Source organism: Eurosta solidaginis, chromosome 5, assembly GCF_040869045.1.
Source record: "Eurosta solidaginis isolate ZX-2024a chromosome 5, ASM4086904v1, whole genome shotgun sequence".
Classification (NCBI taxonomy): Eukaryota; Metazoa; Arthropoda; class Insecta; order Diptera; family Tephritidae; genus Eurosta; species Eurosta solidaginis.
The window spans coordinates 145,302,433-145,325,668 of NC_090323.1; the positions used below are offsets into that span (position 1 = coordinate 145,302,433).

The window sequence follows — 23,236 nt, forward strand, 5'->3', positions numbered from 1 at the left end:
AAAATGAGTAATAGAAGGAACATTGGTTTATATATTACATTTTTAAAATGAAAATCTCCTGCTAAAAAAGTAATAGAATGAAAATTAGTTTGTACATTATTTTTTTAAAATGAAAATCTCCTGCCAAAAACGGAGCAAAACCTAACTACATTTTTTCATTTTCGTACTTAACTACAGTCCTTTTTGTGAATCAGGATTTCGGGCAAATTTTGAAAAAACTTCGAACATCAATTCCTTCATTATATGACATTCGACCGCCTAGTCCACTGCCTTCCACTCTATTCGCAACATAAGCTCTATTTAAGCTGCCAAACTTTATAGTAAACAATAGGGGGACTCATGTAACCTTATAAATGCCTTATAAAGTGTGTAAACGTATAAATTTATCTAGTGCGTAAACGAGCTGTCAAATTTTGTATGAAAAATCCTTTACACAATTTGTGTAAATTTACGCGCATATTTCATTGTGTAAACGCGATAAACTCAAAGGAATGCAACCTTGCAAACATTGCAGCAGGCATTTTCATCAGAAATCTCCAACATCAGCAAGTAAAGACGTTTTAGTTTTGATTTTTCACTTAATCTTGGCATTTTTTAATTTGTATTACAATCAAAAAAATTTTAGGGGGACTCATGAAAGCATATAAACTTATAAGGTGTAAAATTATATCCATTTACACACGCGGTTATATGAACGCACCTAGTAATACTCTTGATAAACTTGATTGTTTATCAGCTGTATTATTGCAAAACAAAATTTTTTTGATTGTTATACAAATTAAAAAATGCCAAGATTAAATGAAAAATCAAAACTAAAACGCCTTTACTTGCTGATGTTGGAGATTTCTGATGAATATGCCTGCTGTAATGTCTGCAAGGTTGCATTCCTTTGAGTTTACCGCGTTTACACAATGAAATTTGCGCGTAAATTTATACAAATTGTGTAAATGATTTTTCATACAAAATTTGACAGCTCGTTTACGCACTAGATAAATTTATACGTTTACACACTTTATAAGGCATTTATATGGTTACATGAGTCCCCCTTTTGTTTGGCAATAATACAGCTGATAAACAATCAAGTTTATCAAGAATATGTTATGGAAACGCATCTATGATGGAAGCAGTAAGGAAGGCGGTCGGGATGATGTGTTGGTGCACAGTGGCTAGTCATTGTCAGCTGGGGCGGGTCCTTGCCAACCTTACTGTTCCTGCGCCATAAACAGAAAAAAGTTCCTATCATGTCTATCAAAACTGAAGGCTGTCAAAATCAAAAAACCTTGACAGAAGCGCAGAGACCGACTCAAAACGCTTATAAATTCAAACTAAAACAACAATAGGTCGAACCGGATGTCACGGACAGACCGTTAAACATTCAAAAATTTAAATTCAAATTCAAAAAAAGCTAAACGCAAAAAAAAAATTACCGAACCGGACATGGCTCTAAAATCAAATAATAAAAAAAAGGCTGAAAAATTAAAATAAAGAAGAAACCAAACGGAAATAAACAAAGAGGGCCGAATATACATAGGGGGCGCCGCGGGTGGTGTTGCGACGCCCGGTGCTTATACCCACCCTCAAATCCATGGCCACCGACGCACCTATTTTTCGGTGGCCCCTTACCTGTATGCCTACATGCCTTCTAAGTCAAAGAGGGAGTCAGCATTCCCATTATTAGTACACTTTATTGATTATTCATCTTACAAAAATAAAGGGGGTAATTCCAGAGCAGTTAAGTTTTTGTTGTGATTACATTAACGATTGTTTAAATTTTACAATGGTTTACAATTATCATATATATTTTCGCAAGAATTAAATAATAATTTTTTTTTTTTTTTTGATTATTTAAACTAGGAATCTTTAAGAATAGATAGAAAAAAGACGTGGGCATGGAAAAGGCGGAATCGTAAGTAGTGTGTACTTGGGATTTCGTAACCCTTTACCCGTTTGCGGTTTGTTCGGACTTTCGATATCAGTTCTTTTACCCAAATTTGTTTTTATATCTTAATTTATTTGGTTTTATTTTAGGTTAATTTATTCGCGTTTAAGTTCACATTATTTTAGTTTTATTTCTGGTAAATTCAGTTTAATCAATAACCTCTTAACCCGTACGCGTATCATAACGAATATGTTAATTCGTGTATGTTAGAAATGGTGTTATGTAAATGGGTTGGGGGTATATATCGAAGGTAGTAGAAGAGGGCGAAATAATTATATAATTAGATTTACTTATACCAAGGGATTTATAGGAATAATAAAGGAAAAAGAAAACCACTTAATATATAACCAAATTCTACTTCCTGCATTTAGGTGTGTACGTATATAAGTAATTTTTAATAGTGGTCATTACGTAATGTTTATACCGAAACCAAAAAAAAGGACTATGTGCTTATGCACTTGTAATACTAACGATACTAATGACATGTATATAATTTAGTCTTGCTAAATTCAAAGGTGTAAACATTTTCTATTTTTTTTTTTTTTTTTTGATTTACATTCACCAAAATGGAGTTGACACAATGTATTAATATAAAGCACTATGCATGATGTATTATAATATGACCTAATGTAATCTACAACTTCAAAGATTTTATCATTAATTCATAAGATTAAATGGAACGATAAATGAATCATATGCAGTCATGGTTACAAAGTGGCAATGAAAACGAATACTAATTCTTCCGGTTATCATCTCCCGGTAGGTATTTGCTTGTATGTAACCATGTTTGCTATAACTATATATGTATGTATTTCTATACTAACGTATGCCTATGCGTAATTTTATGTATGCCTCTGCTTACATGTAATTTACTATAGGCGATATCAGCACCTAAGCAGGTATTTAGAAGGGGGTTGCATACATATGTGCAACTCTAAGTAGGCATATGCTTATATATACATATACCCATATTCGCTATTAGCACCCAAGTATATATTTATAGGTGGTTGCACTCAATGCGCAACTCTAAGTGGGTATATGCCTATATATGCATATAACTATAATTAATACAAGTAACTAACCATATGTCTTCATGTTGTGGTACATATATGTGTATATTTTTTATTGTTTTATTTTCTTTGTGTGCCTACGCTTATGTATATACATCTACAAGTGTATTTAAGCTCTCCGCATGGGGGGCTTTGGAACGGACTCAGACCAGCAGACCTAGGTGCACGATCGTACAGTTGTTGTAGTTGGTATTGTTGTTGCTGTCGTTGGCTTGGGCGCGCTGTTCTGGTACCGTTGGTGGTTGTCGCGCTCTGGTTCGAGGTGGTCGAGCGCACCTGGTGGCAATACATGTCGTGTTGACCTTTACTATTTGGATGACTGGGGACTAATTCTGCCGTTCGTTGTATTACACTTCAGCGTACTGCTGGCCAAAGGAAACGGTGTGCTTCGTGGACGCAGGGAGAAGGGTGTACCTTCGGAGTACTAGGCCTACTCTTCACAATTAGTTTAGGGCTCTCCGATTTTGAATCACCATTGCTTTCCTCACTAGGAGTGACTGTCCAAGGCCGACTTACTGCTCACTTGGAAATTGTCTTGTGGTTTATTACTATCCCAGAATAGACGAGTGGGAACGAGGTTTGCCGGAATGAACCGTTACGGTACTTTGCTATACCGCTTCTTTCCTAGTTTCTAAGCTTTGCTGATTGTCCTTTCGTCGTGGGTCTAAGGAATCGGCCGTGCTTCCTCGTGGCTGTCTTTTGGTTCTTCACCAATACTCACTTATTTATGTGCACAGCACGGCGATGACGTTTTACGATGCGTTGAATATAGCTGGGGATGGGCAGTTGATGTACACAATAATGATAATACAGCAGTTTCTGAGCTTGACGCCTTTCCGGTTGAAGTTGTGCGCATAACTGTTATACTATCCTTTGCAGGATCGAAAGGCCGCCAAAATTTAGGCTGAACCAAATCACCAATCTCATAATGATTAATTCTACTATAAACCTTTTGGTTTATAAAAAATTCCCCGATTAACTGCGCACAATAAAAGAACCAGTTCTTGCTTCTTCTTTTACCAGCAACTAAACTTCAAGGCTGGAGCCTATTTTTTCTTGCGTCCATCCGCCAGCTAACCAAATAAGGAAGAGAGCAAAAAAAATTTCTTTTCCGCGCAAAACGTGTCTTTTTTTCTTCCCTTCTTTTTCCTTTTTTCTTTTTGATGCCGATTTTTCGATCTTTTTTTCCTTGTTTTCGATACTTTTGTATCGCAACTTTCGCCCCATCACCAGTCACTAGGGGTGTTCGCGCGAACACGCTCCCAAGTGGACCGTAACCGTAGACCATAACCGTGAACCGTAACAAATATACTAGGTGCGTTCATATAACAGTCTGTGTAAATGGATATAATTTTACACCTTATAAGTTTATATGCTTTATGAGTCCCCCTAATGATCTTTTGTAAGAAACTATTACATTTATTAAACTTGAAAAGTTCATATTTACAATTATTGCGTGTACTCTTTCAACTTCCTGGACCTTCCGAAATTTGTAACTTTTTTTGAAGTTAATTATCTATATATATAAAAAGTGTACATTTTGATTGTCACTCCATAACTCGAGAACGGCTCGACAGATTGGCATGAAATTTTTAGGAAAGATACAGGAAGGAGAGATGATGGTTAGTTGATTTTGAAATCCCAAATCGGTTTAGCCATTCTTGAGTTATGATTTGGTTTTAGAAAAAATTCAAAATTTGAAAAAAAAAGTTTACATTTCGGTCCGACCTAACGAAAAAAATCGATCCAACCTATTACAAGTTAATTTCATTGACAGCATACAAATGTTAAACAGATGAACCTGTCCAAATGCAAATGTTTATCAATCACTTTCTTCTGATGGTAGCTAGTGTTAACGCCTGCCTTTCCATCATATCTTCGTTAAGTTAATAGGGGGACTCATGTAACCGTATAAATGCCTTATAAAGTGTGTAAACGTATAAATTTATCTAGTTTACGCACGAGCTGTCAAATTTTGTATGAAAAATCATTTACACAACTTGTATAAATTTACGCGCACATTTCATTGTGTAAACGCGGTAAACTCAAAGGAATGCAACCTTGCAGATATTACAGACAGCATTTTCATCAAAAATCTCCAACATCAGCAAGTAAAGGCGTTTTAGTTTTGATTTTTCACTTAATCTTGGTATTTTTTAATTTGTATAACAATCAAAAAAATTTTTTTGGAAATAATACAGCTGAAAAACAATCAAGTTTATCAAGAGTATTACTAGGTGCGTTCATATAACCGCGTGTGTAAATGGATATAATTTTACACCTTATAAGTTTATATGCTATCATGAGTCCCCCTAATAATTTGCATACATACAAATACACACTCCCACTCATCGCACGCATTCATGCCTTTGTTGTACAACGTAACGTCACCGTCTTCGCTTTTCTTTTTCGCTTTTTTTTATCATTTTGCTATTATCGCATATTCCTCAATGCACTGCACTCCCACTCACTCCCACTCCCACTGCAGCAGCATAATGCACACTCACCTGCACTAATATTACTTTGCCCACACACTCTTCGCACTCATCGCTTATTTTGTCAACATTAAATAGCAGGAATTTTCCATGGAAAATTCCTAAACATAAATTCTGCTGCCTAAATTGAATTTTATCTTAGCATGTAAGTTCATTGAATTTGTAATCGTCAAAGAGTTACCACAAAATAAAGCCATATAAAAACCAAATTTCGTTTGCCTATTGATTTGGCATATAAGTACAAAGATGTAGAAAACGCTCTACATTTCTCCAACTATTATTAATTTAAAAAGTGATTTTAAGTGTGTTCAGTACAAGAAATCATAGTTAAAAAAGATTTTTTCCATAATATCATCATATGCATCGAAATGCCACCAACAAGACGATCAACTATAGGTCGACGTACGCGTAATTCTACCTATAGATTTAATCAAAGGAGGATGTGTTGAATATCCCCCCGATTCACTTCATTCATTTATTTTTGGAACGTCGCAAATGTCTAAGCATTTTTTGTCTCACATTCAAGAATACAATGCGGCATTTCAAATGACTTCTTTTGGTGCGACCAAAATTGTAAGAGACAATTTCATGCCGACATTTAAGGTAATTACTTCATGCGGAATATCGTATGAAAATTGCGATCTGAGCAGCAATTTTTTTGATGTGTTCAAGAACTCGTATTCAGTATCTAGTTACATTTCAAAAAAATATTACAGATTCAAGGTCAGATTTATCATCGAGCTGGATCCTTATTGCCGTATCCTGATGCTGATCATCAATTTTTGCAAATCTATTTTATCGGAGATGCAAATTGTGAATTGGATCGGCGTTGTACAATTGCTGCGCATGCAAGGCGACAAAGTGTTTCTGAACTTCAAACCTTCTTACATCAGTACAATGAATTAATTCGATTGTTTAAAACCGCTCTCGATCGTATGCCATCTGATGATCACAGAATCGTTATAAGGGCTGACAAAACGCCCTTTGGAGATCATGCGAGACGATTTAATGCACCAACAATTGATGAAGTCGCAATTGTGATTGTTGGAGACCAGTTTCAATCTCGCGATATTGTGCTACATCGAAGACATGAAGAATTACGACGTGTTTCCGAGCTTCACCGCAGCTATGATGCATTACAATATCCATTATTGCACTGGAAAGGTAACGACGGCTATCATATCAATATACGAATGATAGATCCACGAACCGGTAAAATTAAATGAACTCATTTTAATATGTATTGTATTTATTTCATAACAAGAAGACATGACTTTAATTTTCTGATAATGTATTCATTATAGGTCGTGACGTACAAAAAACAGTTAGTGCGATGAATTATTCGTATAGATTCATGATTCGCCCACAAGAAGACAACTTTATTATGCGATGTGGCAAACTTTTCCACCAATACGTTGTTGACATGTATGCGAAAATTGAAGCAGAACGCCTTAATTATCTTCGATTCAATCAAGCCAAATTACGACCGGAAGAATACATACACTTGCGAGATGCAATAGTGAATGATGGCAATGTTAATGATATCGGACCTTTAACAATTTTACCATCGACATATGTTGGCAGCCCGCGCCACATGCACGAATATACGAAAGATGCAATGCCATACGTTCGCCAATATGGTCGTCCCGACCTATTCATAACATTCACATGCAATCTACAGTGGTCTAACATAAAAAACAATTTATTTGATGGTCAGAATCCAACAGATCGACACGATATAACAGCACGTGTATTTCGACAAAAAGTAAGAGCACTGATGGATTTGATTATCAAATTGCGAACTTTTGGGGAGGTGCGTTGCTGGATGTATTCGATTGAATGGCAAAAGAGAAGGCTGCCGCACGTGCATATCTTGATATGGCTGGTTCGTAAAAGAACACCCGATCAAATTGATATCATTACATCAGCTGAAATTCCAGATGAAATCTGTGATCCAGAATTATCTGAAGTTGTCACGAAAAATATGATCCATGGCCCTTGCGGTCAGATAAATATGAATTCGCCATGCATGATCGATGGAAAATGTTCAAAACGGTATCCAAGAGCATTAACTTCGGATACTATTACAGGTGCCGACGGATACCCGTTGTACCGACGTTGGTCACTGGAGGATAATGGCCATACAACAACAATTAAAATACGCAATCAAGATGTTGAAGTTGATAATCGTTGGATTGTGCATTATTCTCCACTATTGTCAAAAGTATTTCAGGCTCACATAAATGTTGAGTACTATAATTCTGTGAAATCGATTAAATACATTTGCAAATATATGAATAAAGGCAGAGATATGGTTGTTTTTGGAGTAGCTGGTGACAATAGCATTGATGAAATCGCACAATATCAAAAGGTGCGCTACATTGGCGCTAATGAAGCTCTTTGGAGAACTTATTCATTTCCAATTCATGAGCGATATCCTGCTGTAGTTCATTTGGCAGTTCATCTTGAAAATGGCCAGCGTGTGTCTTTTACCGATGCAAATGTACGGCAGAGAGCAGCACAACCACCAGCAACAACATTAACTGCATTCTTTCAATTGTGAGAAAGCGATTACTTTGCCAGAACGTTGCTGTATTCAGATGTAACGCATTATTTCACTTGGAATGCAAAGAAATGGCAACGACGTTAACAAGGAACACCTTTTGATGGCCATCCGGGTGTTTCTTTTGCAGATACCATGGGAAGATTGTACACAGTTCATCCAAACAATGCAGAATGTTATTATTTGCGATTGTTGTTAGTAAATGTTATTGAGCCACGTTCATTTCAACATTTGCGAAGAGTGAATGGTCATTTATGTATTACGTATCGTGAAGCATGCGAGAAATTAGGTTTGCTTGAAAATGATGCGCATTGGGATTTAACGCTTCACGATGCATCGATTGCTTCTTCTCCACATCAAATACGTATCTTATATGCCAAAATCGTGTCAACATGTTTTCCATCAAATCCTCTTGAATAGTGGAATAAATACAAAGATTTTATGGCAGAAGACTATTTGATTCGAATGCGTCATCACACAAGAAACACTGATTTGCTGATTTCATTGGAAATGTATAATGATGCATTGATAGCGATTGAAGATATGTGCCTTACGATTGCAAATAAAGGATTAGGACAATTAGGTTTGTCACCACCCAATCGTCCAATGCATAACGAAAAATTGCATTGGCACTTGCTTCGTCGGGAATCGCTGCTACTCTATTGGATGGTGGACGAACAGTACACTCTGCATTAAAATTGCCGATGAATGTGCAGGTATGCTTATATTTATTGATTGATCACTTTAAAATTTAATCGATATTAATTAAAATGTAATTATTTTCAAATTAACAGGTGATTGAACATCCCACGTGCAATATTTCAAGAAATTCTGCGATGGCAAAAGTTTTGCAACAAGCAGCAATTATTCTATTGGATGAATGTACAATGATGAATAAAAAATCGCTGGAAGCATTACACCGTACAATGCAAGATCTACGTCAGAATCAAGATATTTTTGGTGGTGCATTAATATTATTGTCAGGGGATTTTCGACAAATATTGCCTGTGGTTCCACGATCAACACCGGCGGATGAGATCAACGCATGTTTAAAGTCTTCTCTTCTGTGGCGATATGTGCAAAAATTGACATTGAACATAAATATGCGCGTTCAAGTCCACAACGACCAATCTGCAGATCGGTTCTCGAAGCAATTGTTAGATATTGGCAATGGAAAAGTTCGAGTCGATAATACAAATGGATTGATTACATTGCCGAACAATTTCTGTACCATTCTCCAATCAACAGAAGAGTTGATTGAAAGTGTGTTTCCAAATATTGTTCAAAATTACAGGAATCACAATTGGTTGAGAGAACGCGCAATACTGGCACCAAAAAATTTACACGTCAATGCAATCAATTATCAGATTCAAGAAAAATTGCCAGGTGCAGTGACATCGTATAAATCTGTTGATAGCGCAATGAATGCAGGGCCCGAATTACGTATTCCGTGAACTGAACACTCGTCTCTTAAAAGTACTTATTTGGTATTACGTGATACGTGAACGAATAGCTGCTATCGAAATTCGGTATTATGTGTTCAGTGAACGTACACAACAAATCGTAAACGTCAAAAAATTTCATACGATAGCAAAAAGACGTTCGAGTGCATTAAAAATTGGTTGTAGTTTGAAAATTAAACGAATTAATTTATAGTTCTTACGTTTTAAATTTGTTTTTAAAAAATTAAAGTGATCTTAGCACAACTAAAAAGGAAAATTTTATCAAACATAAAAAGGAAAATTTCGAGTTTAATAATGTAGGTAAATAAATATAAAATTAGTTAAAATTATTTATAATATAAAATGTTTGTTTCCCCAAAGGACGAATCTAAATAAGCTTAATTATAAGCAAAAGGAGATGATGGGAGAATTTATGCAGCAGCACCCCAACCTGGCCAAAAACATCATACCAAATTGTGCCCAAGGAAAGGCGACATCTCAACGATTGTGGGAGGATCTATCCAAAAAACTTAACGCTGTAGGCCCACCTATGAAAGATGCAAAAATGTGGAGAAAGGTAAATCAAACAACCGATCGGAACACTCATCGCTTGGTATGATAATTTGTAATTCTGTGATATTTATAATTTGTAGGTATATGCTGACCAAAAATACCAAGCGAAGCGAAAACTAACTTTTAACCGGAGCTCAAAGTCTCGGACTGGTGGTGGACCATACGAGGAGAAATTGATAACATCAGCGGAGGAAAATATCATTGAAGCAAGCGGGTTAGAAGCGACGGTTGAGGGTCTGCAAACAGTGCAAACCTGGGGTAACATCTCGAAGGGTTTTTCTCAACACCTTTTTGAATCTCCAATCGAAGTAAGCAAGGACTTTGACGAGATTGAGTTTTTGCAGGCGGAGATGCCTTCAGTTGAAATTGACACAAACAACCCAACAACTTCGACACGGAAGATCAAAGTTTCTGATTATGACATTGAAGAATATAATGTCCCGTCCACTTCGAAGAGGAGGAGAAAAGTATGTGAGGATCCAAAATTAACACTTTTGGAGCAAAATTTAAAATCCGCAAATGAGGCAAAGCTCAATATGGATGACAAGCTTGGCAGACTCGTGGATATTCAAGAGCGGATGTTGCAAATCCAAGAGCGGACGCTACAGATCAGGGAAGAAAAACACAAACGTTTTTGTGCCCTGAACGATTTAGAAATAGAACTGAGGAAGCGGGACTTAAATCCATTTTCCGATTCCGAATAAAGGTATCAAATATTGTACACCTGTTTTCGCCAATAATTTTCATCATATTTAATTTACATAGTTTTTTTTTATATACATAACTAGCCTACCCGGCAGACGATGTCTTACCCGAAAATTGGTTTTCCTACATTTAAAAAGTGAGCCCCATCTCCCCTCTTCACTCTCAATCCCATTCTCTTCTACTATATTTTTCTTCTTATTCTTCTCCATACCTTATTCCGTTTATCTCTCTTCCGTTCCAAAACGTACCCCACTCCAACATCTACTCAAACTCCCTGTCCCTCTAACTATCCCACTCCCATAAACATTCCTATTCTCATATCCACTCCAGCTCCCATCCCAATCCCACTCTCCAACCTCAATTTCTTCAGATATGAAATCCCCATACCAAATATTGAATACCTGTTCAAAATAATTTCGGAAATGTAGCGAATTAAAATGTTTCCTGAAGGGGGCGTGACACCGCCCATACGTTCTGAGGCTGTACAAAGTTTGCCGGGTCAGCTAGTTATTAATATTTTTATTACATATATACCCAACAATCAAAGTAAACGTAATGTAAATTTATAAAGTTTTCTCAAACAAACACTAAGCTTACAAAACGTTGATTTTTTGTTTACAAATTGTTTAGAATTAAGCTTGAAATAATCGAAACGGCTTACTTCTAAGCCTATAAAAAAAATTCGAAAAGAAAGCTTGTTATAAATAATTTCCCAAAACTTTTTATAAATGATAATTTTTATTTCAATCATTTCAATAATATTAAGAAATACATAGGTGTATGTAAATTTACATATGAATTAATTCTGAATTTCATTCATATATTAAATAAAGAATGGCTGCATTTCGAATAAGTTGTAGGCGAATCCAGGAAACGGTTTAAATGCAGCCATTCCCTCTCATGAAAATAATTTAAAATTTTCGAAGTTGAAAAATATTGGCAAATAGTTCTGTCGTCTTTTTTGGTAACATTTACAATTTATTTTCACAGCTAATTTGCATATCAACGTTTCTTCACAAAACTTATAAAATGTTTTCTGAAAAAAAAAAAAATATATACATATATATATTTAATACTGGAATCGTTTAACACAACAAGTTTACTTTAAATTACTTTTCAAAACATTTACAGAAATGCCTGTTGGGTATGTATATAAGAACTGAAATTAAAATGTTGAACCTTATTTAAATCTTGAACGAAAAAATGTCCATAGTTTTAAGGGATAGTATTTATTATATAAATATATATATACATTTATTGAATACAAAAAATTTATTGAACTCCAGTCATATTTTTATTTTTTAGTATAGTTATTTTTAAATACTATAAATTTAGTTATACAAATCATGTAATGATTTTAGCTAATAAATAAAAAAAAATTCTGATAAAAATTGTTATTCTTTTTATCTCTTATCTTACAGGTGCATATCGTTAGCTTAATTCACAAAGGCCCTAACCAATAGATTTTTTACAGATTGAAATGTAACAACAAGTAAAATATTTGCCACGATGAAAGTTGGCGTTATGTTAATATACAAGAGGTGGGAAGATCCCAACTTTTTTTTCTTGGAAACACGGGGTGGCGCCTTTAAAACCTTGTCCCAGCTAATTTCGTTTCAATAAAATTATTTTCGTTATTTTTTTAGAAAGTTATATGTCAATATATAAGAAGATTAAGCCAGTTTAAAGTTTACAAATTCTACGAATTTTTTCTTATATGTTTCCATTTCGATTTCGCACTCTTTCAATTTATCGTCTCTAAGCACGTCAACTTCATCTTTAAGCTGTATTTACTCAGAAGTGTTTTTTTTTAATGAAAAAAGATAAAATTAATACGTGAATGAAAATAGCAAATCTTTGGTTGCATTATAAATATGGACGATATTTACTATCAGATCGTCATTACGCTGTTTTATTATTTGAATTTCCTTTTCTTGCTGCTGAACCTTAAATTTCAGGTCCTCTCGTGCTGCATCTGATTGTATAAGGTCTTCTTTCATTCGATCGAGCTATCGACGAAGTTCACAATAACGTGCAGAACCAGCTTGAACTGGACCCAGTGATACACGATCATTACCAATTTGAGCAGTTGCATTTTCCAACCGATGAACTTCATCCTGCGGTTATTAAGCTCTTGTATTTTAGATTTTTCTGTAAAATATGAAATTAAAAAAAATAAAATTTTTTAAGTAAAACTCAATTTCACCAAATACCTTTTTATCAGATTCGAAACCCTTTTGAGGCAAAGCATCTCCCCTTCCTGCAATATTTTATAATCGAAATTAGCTATACTTGACGAACTACGAGATGAACACTCTCCATGCCAAGTTGACTCAAGATCTTGCAGTGTTCGCATTATATTAGCTTGAAGTGATTCCACTAAGCACGTTATTTGTCGTATATAATCTGCTTGGCAGCACAATTTACTGCGCAACCTAGTATAAGCTGTAAAAAACGCTCGAGCAGGAACGCAGGATCACATTTTTCGGAAATACGTTGAGCATCAGGTTGAGGAAAATCTGCTAATGAATAACTTAATACATCGTTGTAATAATCATGTACACCTTCAATAACTTTCTTTAAATTGCTCATCCTCAAGCGTTAATTTACTACTGTGCTTATTTTGGACAACCAAGCATCTGTAAACATAAAAAGATTATCATAGTTTATTTAGTTATTTCTCCTGAATTTCTCACACTTAACTGTAAAAACGTCTGGAGCAAATTGGTGTAAGGCTTGTGCCAGATCCACTCCAGGTAAGTTCTCAACTTACATTGCCTATATTATGTGTAATTGACACACTTTTTTGAAAAAAATTGCCAAAATATTTCATCTTAAGCCAAACTTACTAAGAACTTCAGATAAGACACCTGTATATTAACTTTTGTGATTGGCCATTTGTATTTTAATTAAGAAGGGATTGCTTTATTTGGTTTCGAATATTTTGACCAATTCTTAAAATTTGTGTATGCTCGCCTATATCAATATCATTCACAGCAACATCATTGGCAGTTACACTTGGTTGGTTAAAAGGGACTTTAAATTCCATACATATGTTGTGTAGAGCTGCGCAAACGTTGGAAAACATTGCCACCTTTTGTGGGGTATATCTTCCGCGCTTATCGTTGCATAGTATTTTCCACCGCCCTTTGTAAATACCAATTGTTCTCTCCACCATACATCTGGCTTTTGAGTGAACCGCATTAAATACACTCTCACTTGAACCCTCCGCAGGATTTCTGTATGGGGTTATACACCAAGGTTCAAGTGGATAGCCGGAATCACCTAATTAAATGAAAGTAGAGAATAAATGCCCATAGTTCATACTAGTTGACTAAAAAATACATACCAAGTAACCACGAATTATTGTTAGAATTTATTTCAAATTTCTCTTCTAGCATTATTCTTTGTTCTGATTGCTTCCATACAAAGGAATCATGTGCAGCCCCTCCATATCTAGCATTTATTGCATTAATTTTGTATTGGTGATCGCATATCTGCAGCAAGATACGTGTTTATACGGATAAAATAATTCTTTCGATCGTTATATTCTTCGAAGTTTATATTTAACTTACAATCATTACATTTAAACTATGAAATCCCTTACGATTAAAAAACATATGTTCGTTTTCGCTGGGTTTCTGCAGGCCAATATGGGTACCGTCAATACATCCAATTACTGTAAGAGGGAAAAGTTTGGGCGCATCCAAAAAAATTTATTTAATTTTCTCACCTCGTGGTATCTTATACTTCTCGTAGAACCATTCCATACAGCCACTCAAACTCTCCAGTGTAAAACGGATATGTTCTGGACATAGATTTCTTTCTATTTCAGTCACTACTATGGTGCTCAATTTTGAAACCAAGCTTTGACTCATTCCCATAAGGTAATCGTCCCCTACCGCCCGCTGGTAACTGCCACTTCCAAGAAACGAAAGCGTTACTGCCAACTGGAGGATGGGCGGTGCAGCTGCTGAGGAATGGCAATTGAAATTTGTGTTCCTCAGGACATAATTAAATGCTGCTTTATTAAGACGAAACCTTTTAATGAACCTAAAAATTAGCCAGTTATATAAACGATTCGGTAACAGTTCACAAATGTTCAAGTTATAGTGAAATTATAAACGAACTTACGCTTTTTCAGACAAAGAAAGAGGATTGCTTTTGTCTCTTAGCTGGCGTCTTACAACCTTCTGGTCATGCCCATCCACGCCTTCGTCGGAACTTTCTAAAAAGAAAAGTAGTTCCGGCTCCATATTTTCAACTCTAAAAAACTACAACGTTAGTTTTCTTGGTATTTCTTGGAGTGATAGAGCTTATTGGTTAGGGTGAAGTAGTGGTATAACAAAAACTAGAAAGTATCAACATCTGCATCCCTCCTGTCACCTAATGCCCCAGTGTATACCGCCCTGAAATCAGCGCACTACTCACCGGAGAAAATTGCATAATTCTAGGCAGGTCCCACCACGATCTATGGCATTCTGATCTACAGACGGACAAAAAGGCGAAATAGCGTTCTACTAGATAAAGACGGTCAACTAGGGCACGTTACTGCAAGACCTGGAAGGGTCCTCCCTTCTTCCAAGTCTCAAGAGGTTGACCGCAAATTATGTCTGGTCGGCAAGCATCGGGTCACGTCAGGAACATAACATCTAAACCCAGAAGAATTAAACAAGGGGTACCACAGGGTGGTGTCCTATCCACACTTGCACAATAATGACCACAGGCCCACTCTCTCCGGTTATTTCGACTTACCAAACCTGATATTGTCACCGACCAAAGCATCGGCAACCTTATTTACAACATAGACGCGCCAAATGTGGACCACATTCATTACGCTACCGGGTGCCTTACGCCCAAAAATTTGGGAAGAATGGAACTGCAATTTTTCCTAATATATATAACGTCATAATAAAATCTCTTACCGGCATCACTTGGGGTAAAGACAAAAAACGCTTATTACCACTTACAAAACAATTGGCCGGCCGTTTGCATGCTACGCGTCCCCGATATGGTCGCCCAGCCTAAAGGTTACTCACTGGAAGAAAATACAGGCCTGGCAAATTACTGCCCTCAGAACCGCTACGGGCTGTCTTCTTATGTCCCCAGGACACCACCTAAACAATGAGGCGAGAGTACTCCCCCATTAGGCACAGAAATGAAATGCTGAACAAACTGTTTCTGTTGAATATCAATCTCAACAGATATCTGATTGAAGAGGCCACACCGCCAGGGGCTTATGAAGTCATCTCCGGAAGCATTATGAGGAAATACGGCACCTGAGAACACAACCGTATGAAGCAAAAAAGCAGAAGCAGATCCTCAGAGATTTACACAAACAGGTGTCGGACCTCTATGCCAGGAATTGTCCGGCGAGCCCAGTTCTTAAGGAAAAATACCCAGAACTCAAAGAAGAGGAAGCACACTCCCTGGCTCAACTTCAATTGAATACTATAACATGTAACTATCCAGATTCAACCCCGACATTAATAATGTATGTCTGCTTGCAGTGTTTCCCTACATGACACCAAACATCTATGTCATTGCAATGTGGAACCAACGCCTCTAACAGCCCTCACTCTGCTCCACCCCTGTTGAAACTGCAAGTTTCCTAGGACTCCCGTTAGAGCCTATTGATGACAATTTGTGAGTGGTCGCACCTAGTGGATACGGCGAAGCAATGCTACAACAACAACCACGTAAAGGAAGCCTAGAGTACCGGTTCTTCGAACACCTTATAAAAATTGTTGGTAGATTTATACATCATGACACTGCTAATACGCGTTCAAAAATATCGACAGAGGTTTCAACGCCGACGCGTCTTGATATCAGTATTAATAATCCGAAACCGGAAAAGACAAATTTTAAGTCGTTCAAAAGATATTAACGAAAAACCGAAAAATGACCCACGGGTCCCTCCGAAACCGGGGGTGGGATCAACAGTATTTTTGCGCAGAACACCTTTCCGCATTGGCGGCCTTCGACCCCGCTTATAAAAAATTACCCTGGGTGGGTCCAACACCGGTTTGGATACCAAAACTATATCCGCGTAAAACACCTATGTTCACAATTTTTTTTGTGGGTACGCAACATTACAACAACCACATGAAAATCGCCAACTTCAACTGCAAATATCTCCAGACAGAGATACAATTTTTCTTATTAATACTGATGTCAATACGCGTTTCACACCTCTCTCGATATTTTTGGACGCGTATTAGCAGTGTCATGCTGTCTTATAGAATTACCAAATTGTTGTCATCTTTATTACAATAACGAATAATTACAAGAGGGACGACTGCTAATATACTTCTAAATATATCGTGAGGTGGCAGAGAACGCGCCTTAAACCCTCTATCATTGATCCGAATGCGAAAAAACCATATTTTGAGTCTATCCAAAGATATTCCCGAAACCCCGAAAAATTACCCATAGCATTTGCGCAGCACACCTATATGCATGGGCGGGCTTCGGCCGCGCTTATAAAATACTACCCCGGCTCGTGCAACACCTGTTTGGGGTCAATATTAAAGCCGTGCAAAACCCCTTTCTACACAATTTTTTTTGGTAATAGTCTAGTTGAGGGGTCGACTGCTAATACGCTACCAAAAATATCGAGAGAGGTGTCAAACGACGCGTCTTGACATCAGTATTAATAATCCGAAGGCGGAAATAAAAATTTTAACGCGTTCAAAAGATATTAACGAAAAACCGAAAAAAGACCCGGTGGTACCTCCGAAATGGTGGGTGGAATCCATAGTATTTTTGCGCAGAACACCTTTTTGCGTTGGCGGCCTTCGGCCGCGATTATAAAAAATAACCCTGGGCTACGCCATGCCAAGTCCGGGTGTGTGGTATAACCGTGGCTACCGCCACGGTGATGCACAATTTTTTTTGGGGGTACAACACAACAACAACCACATGGAAATCGACAAATTCAAATGCAAATATCTCCGGACAGAGATAAAATTTTTCTTTTCCGCCATCGGATTATTGTTCTCGAGATTAATACGCGTCGTTTGACCCCTCTCTCGATATTTTTGGTAGCGTATTAGCAGTCGACCCCTCAACTAGACTATTACCTTTTTTTTTATGTGACCATGTCGTTTGACACGTCTTCCGATATTGTTGGACGAGTATTAGCAGTCCAGCCCTGTTTTAAATTGTTACATTTAATATTTACATATAACAAAGAGCACATAAATCTCTATTCTATGCATAAGGGGAATGTATTCCAGCGTAAGCGGCGTAGATGGTAATCTTCCCGCAGGAACAATTGTTTGAACAAACTACGGTAAAGGTCTAGTTGAGGGGTCGACTGCTAATACGCTACCAAAAATATTGAGACAGGTGTCAAAAGACGCGTATTGACCTCGACAACAATAATCCGGGGTAATAGTGCAGTTTACGGTACCCACCGAAATTTGGGCCAAAATTTTCGAGTGAGGTATCAAAAGACGCGTATTCACGTCTAGATCAAGAATCCGAAAGCGGAAGTTAACTTTTTTTACCCGTTCAAAAGCTATTAACGAAAAACCGAAAAAAGACCCGGTGGTACTTCCGAAACGGGGGGTGGAATCCATAGTATTTTTCCGCAGAACACCTTTCTGCGTTGGCGGCCTTTGGCCGCGCTTATAAAAAATAACCCTGGGCTACGCTTTCCCAAGTCCGGGTGTGTGGTATAACCGTGGCTACCGCCACGGTGATGCACAATTTTTTTTGTGGGTAAAAACACAACAACAACCACACGAAAATCGCCAACTTCAACTGCAAATATCTCCGGACAGAGATAAAATTTTTCTTTTCCGCCTTCGGATTATTGTTCTCGAGATTAATACGCGTCTTTTGATAGCTCACCCGAAAATCTTAGCCCAACTTTAGGGTGGGTACCGTAAACTGTACTACTACCTAATCCGGCAACTAGGAGGATCTCTCTACCACCTCGTATTTATATTTATTGTTAAATCACTGTGCACTCATCACTATAATTACCTTCGTTAATTTGTTGGAATCAGCACTTGTTTTTTCCTTGTTTAATAATAAAATATTTTTTATGTATTTATTGCACATGTAATTTTTTTGTAAATAAATAATTTGTATTATTTACAAATAGAAATTGACATTTAAATGTCAAAATATCTATTACAAATCACCATTCAATCTATTACTGTCTGTCATAAATTACGATACGTTACTGAACGTACCTCATAATACCAATATTGCAATACGTACGATCAGTCACGTAATCTTTATTCGTACGATTGCCGTTTTGATCACGGAAAACGTAATTCGGGCCCAGATGATGCAGTGAATTATCCAATTGAATTTTTGAATTCATTGGAACCACCTGGTATGCCACCGCATTATTTGAATTTAAATGTTGGCTCATCAATTATTTTACTGCGGAATTTAAATGCACCAAAACAGTGCAATGGCACAAGACTAGTAGTAAAAAAATTGATGCCGAATTTAATTGAAGCGACAATATTGACCGGAACAGCGAAAAATGAAACTGTACTCATACCACGTATTCCACAGATTGCAACAGACATGCCATTTGAATTTAAGCGTTTGCAATTCCCAGTGCGTCTATCATTTGTCATGTCCATCAATAAGGCACAAGGGCGCTTTAAATATGCGGATTAAATTTGGAGGAGCCGTGCTTTTCACATGAACAGCTACCCTGCAAAAATTGTTGGATTACGTGTTCCATTTTCTTCATGTTGGAATACTCTAACAATACTCCTTTGCAATGCGTTTGCGGACCACCATCAGCCGATCATTGCTCGTTTTTTAACGACAGTGATCACGACACGATGACGATCGAACAGAGTTGCCAAAAGTAAAATATTGCATGCAAATTACTAATAATAAAATTTTACTTTGGTAACTCTGATAAAATGCAACAGCGCACTGGTTTTATGTATACATACTAAAGCTGGAGTCATTGGTGCCGCATGTCGTATCGTTGTATCCGTATCCCTAACGTAATCAGCTGTTTATCGTTACGACGATAAACCAAAACCCAATTGGTTGGCTACGATACGGTTACGACCTTAGCGGCACCAATAATCGATTGCATTGATTCTCATAAGGTTGGTCGAATCAGCTGTTAAGCTGCAGTCATTGGTGCCGCTTGTCGTATCGCTGTAGTCGTATCCCTAACGTAATCAGCTGTTTATCGTTACGACGGTAAACCAAAACCCAATTGGTTGGCTACGATACGGTTACGACCGTAGCGGCACCAATAATCGATTGCATTGATTCTCATAAGATTGGTCGAATCAGCTGTTATAAGGTTACCGATAAAGCACCAATGTCTGCAGCTTTAAAAGGTTACCGATACGGTTACCGATAAAGCACCAATGTCTCCAGCTTAAAGTATGTATCATAGTACAGGTCTACAAGTAAGATATGTAGCAGCGCGCACATACACAGCCACGCTCACCTGATAAAATGCTTGTTCTTGTTCGTTTTTTTGTGTGGATGCTATTTGGCACTGTTGTACTTCGTAGTAGCTGCTAACGAAAACTGTGTAAAATTTGTATTGCAAAATTACAAAGAAATATCCTTATTTACTTTCAAATGAGCACTTAATTACATCTCTCTTTAAAGTCCATATGTGTTGGACAAATTTAATTAATAAATTGTGATACTTTATTACCGGGGACGATTGCTAAGATACGACCATCGAGGGGGTATTAATAGCCGCGTTTTTGCCCCGCTTCCAATAAATCGAATACTTTTTCGCTTTTGAACTATAGATACCAGGACAAAAGGCGTCTTTTTATTTCTGTTTCCACATTTTTGGACGTTTCAAAATGTTTTTCGCGGAGAACTTTTGAACGGGTAGAAAAACTTAGCACTCGCGTTTCTGTTCTTACTGCTGGTATAACTACGTGTCCTCAGATACCCCAATTCAAGACTTCTGTATAATTTTCTGTAGGACGCATATAGGTGCAATACATTTTCATACTAAATTCGTAAAAAAAATTTACCATCACGGCAACCCATATCTGATATTCCGCTCCTTTTTTTTTGTTTCCCTGCGTCGCTCTCCACGACAGCAACCCTGGTAATTTTGACACTTCGTTCAGTGTCAAACGCATGTTCCACACAGGTTCCACTGAATTCCACACTAGTTTGACACTGACCGAAGTGTCAAACGGCAGTGTGTTAGAAAGCGAAAGGAATTTTTTCCTTCTCATACATATCATACTTGTAAACCTGTACTATGGTATGTATAGAGAAATATTAGTTTCTTTATTCACGCAAATGCTAAATAACATAAGAATATTCGTAGTATAAAATATAAAAGTTGTATTGCCCCTCTTCATTTACTTTCATTTTAAATTAAATTCACTTCGATAATTCTTTCCGACACAATTCCTCTTTAGTACTTTGACATATGATCCTCTGTGGGTGCTCCATGGAGTACTACAGTGAAAGTACTTTGGAAAGTACTCTCACGTATGTACTCTATGGAATACTCACAAACAAAGCGAGAGTGGGATCACCTACTCCTCTCCTAGGACATCGCAATATTAATTGGAGCACTTTTTTTGTATGAATACAGAATAGATTTGGAGAAGTCCTATACTCCCAAAGGAGTATTCCTTACATTATTTATAGAGTACTCGCGTTTTTTGAAGGGTATACGTGGCCTGCTCAAGAGTTGGAACTCCAAATTGTTTGTTTGTGCTCGCATCCAATGGGCAAACTAAAAATATTGCATATCCAAATGTTTTGGATTGACAGTAATAATTTTGAAATACAATGCATTCATTTCATAAAAAAAATTTATAATCTTTCATTTCTTTTTTTGGTTGGTTGCTACGAAGTGTAACGGGGTCCGCTAGTACATATATATATTAACTTATTTATTCATAACACATTTAAAATACCTACACAAAGCATTGCTGCATACACGCCCCCTCTATACTGGTTGACTTTTTTCGTGGGTGTGAGCAGCAGTGAACAAATTTGCTTGAAAAAAGAGAACAAATGGAAAAAAGAACAACCTCTTCGTTCATCAGAAAAAGAACGAAAGAACCGAATCTCTGAAATGAACGAAAAAGCACAATTCTAGTGGCGGACAGTCATTGTAAACCCTAAGGCCAGAACACATCCGATCTTCGATGTATAGTCGTGCGTGCTTTTACATAGGACTTAAGGGCCAAATAATAGTGACATAACCATAACCAGATAAAACAGCTGAACGAACCTACCTTATGGAAATCGATTAATGGTCCCATACCAACGCCACAGAAATCACCTACCCAGATTGCGCATTCAAGAGTTCAAAATTGCTTCGTTCTGCGCATCTACGCTGAGCGAATGAAAAAAAGAGAAAAAAACAAGAGCTAGAGGAAAATGACCTATGAATTGCCCATAAAAAACACGCTTCCATGCGCAATGTGCAATCTTCTTGTGTGATTTGTGCTAACGCCATAACCATACCCAACCAATTGGTTTTTGGTTTCTCGCTATATCCATACCCTAAAAATATTTGAGTTGGTGAATTTAATATCTTTTTGTAGATTTATGCATTGTTTTAGATACGTTATGACTAAGAGACTTATTTTTTGTGGAATATGTTTGTAGTTTTTTGCGTTTTCTTCATTTTTATGAAATTTTCACGATGTTTAGGTTAAGGCACCATTAATCGACCACATTAAGGGCTAATTAAACTTCCTTAACCCTAACGCCATAGTGGTAACCATACACGTATCCATAACCATCTCCAATGTGATAGCTCAATGGTGCCTTAACTAAAAATCGTGAAAATTTCATAAAAATTAAGAAAACGCAAAAAATTACAAATATATTCCACAAAAAATAAATCTCTTAGTCACAACGTATCTAAAACAATGAATAAAATCTAAAAGAAGTTATTAAATTCACCAACTCAAATATTTTTAGGTTATGGATATGGCGAGAAACCAAAAACCAATTGGTTGGCTATGGTATAGTTATGGCTTTAGCGTTATGGTATGGCACCATTAATCGATTACATTAATTTTTATAAGGTGGGTTCGATCAGCTGTTTTATCTGGCTATGGTCCCTGCAAAAATCGTTGGATCATGTGTTCCACTGGAGTACTTACCATTATACTCCACTGTAATGCAGCAATGGACTAACTCATGTTTCTACACGAACATATTGTAAGCCGATCATTGCTCGTTCTTAGCGATTGTAATCACTACACGATGTTTATTGGACTGTGGGTACTCCATGGATTACTCTGATGTAATGCGGAGCTGGAGTATATGGTCCAGTCCTAGGACATCGCAATGTTAATTGGACCATATTTTTTGTATAAAGTGTGGTTAATTTTGGATCACTCGGTTGGTACATAGCGAGTACTTCATACATGCATGCATGGAGTACTCGCGATTTTTGCAGGGGTGTTAACATGATACCAAAAATGGAGGTACCCTGCAAAAAT

General features: G+C 37.0%; 2 protein-coding genes across 6 annotated transcripts; one reads left to right on the forward strand and one right to left on the reverse strand.

Annotated features, from left to right (window-relative positions):
• The first annotated feature begins 5,526 nt into the window (after window positions 1-5,526).
• On the forward strand, window positions 5,527-12,151 carry LOC137253532 (uncharacterized). 3 transcript variants are annotated; one of them, XM_067790639.1, is made up of 6 exons: window positions 5,527-6,107; window positions 6,221-6,716; window positions 6,809-8,783; window positions 8,862-9,830; window positions 9,891-10,086; window positions 10,163-12,151. In XM_067790639.1, the coding sequence occupies exons 1-3, from the start codon at window positions 6,000-6,002 to the stop codon at window positions 8,065-8,067; spliced, it is 1,863 nt and encodes a 620-aa protein (XP_067646740.1). In that variant the 5' UTR covers window positions 5,527-5,999; the 3' UTR covers window positions 8,068-8,783; window positions 8,862-9,830; window positions 9,891-10,086; window positions 10,163-12,151. The 3 variants fall into 3 exon arrangements, with proteins under 3 accessions (XP_067646740.1, XP_067646739.1, XP_067646742.1); XM_067790638.1 differs by having other exon boundaries at window positions 8,862-9,826; XM_067790641.1 differs by having other exon boundaries at window positions 6,221-6,668; window positions 8,862-9,826.
• Window positions 11,526-19,016, reverse strand: LOC137253533 (putative nuclease HARBI1). 3 transcript variants are annotated; one of them, XM_067790643.1, is made up of 9 exons: window positions 18,780-19,016; window positions 14,922-15,053; window positions 14,521-14,840; window positions 14,363-14,466; window positions 14,137-14,284; window positions 13,637-14,072; window positions 13,491-13,565; window positions 13,001-13,426; window positions 11,526-12,938 (listed from the first exon to the last, which is right to left on the reverse strand). In XM_067790643.1, exons 2-6 carry the CDS (start codon window positions 15,041-15,043, stop codon window positions 13,693-13,695), a joined length of 1,074 nt encoding a protein of 357 aa, XP_067646744.1. In that variant the 5' UTR covers window positions 15,044-15,053; window positions 18,780-19,016; the 3' UTR covers window positions 11,526-12,938; window positions 13,001-13,426; window positions 13,491-13,565; window positions 13,637-13,692. The 3 variants fall into 3 exon arrangements, with proteins under 3 accessions (XP_067646744.1, XP_067646743.1, XP_067646745.1); XM_067790642.1 differs by having other exon boundaries at window positions 11,527-12,938; window positions 13,491-14,072; window positions 18,780-19,015; XM_067790644.1 differs by having other exon boundaries at window positions 11,529-12,938; window positions 13,491-14,072; window positions 14,922-15,015; window positions 18,780-18,963.
• Window positions 19,017-23,236: the final 4,220 nt, after the last annotated feature.

Excerpts from the sequence above, each read along its gene's own strand:
- LOC137253533 (XM_067790643.1), bottom strand. The coding sequence starts at position 15,043 with ATGGAGCCGGAACTACTTTTCTTTTTAGAAAGTTCCGACGAAGGCGTG. Across the intron at positions 14,285-14,362 it reads ATAGTTTAAATGTAATGATT|ATATGCGATCACCAATACAA; the intron begins GTAAGTTAAATA and ends ATCTTGCTGCAG. Across the intron at positions 14,073-14,136 it reads CAATAATTCGTGGTTACTTG|GTGATTCCGGCTATCCACTT; the intron begins GTATGTATTTTT and ends TCATTTAATTAG.
- LOC137253532 (XM_067790639.1), top strand. The coding sequence starts at position 6,000 with ATGTCTAAGCATTTTTTGTCTCACATTCAAGAATACAATGCGGCATTT. Across the intron at positions 6,108-6,220 it reads ATTTCATGCCGACATTTAAG|ATTCAAGGTCAGATTTATCA; the intron begins GTAATTACTTCA and ends AAAATATTACAG. Across the intron at positions 6,717-6,808 it reads AATGATAGATCCACGAACCG|GTCGTGACGTACAAAAAACA; the intron begins GTAAAATTAAAT and ends TATTCATTATAG.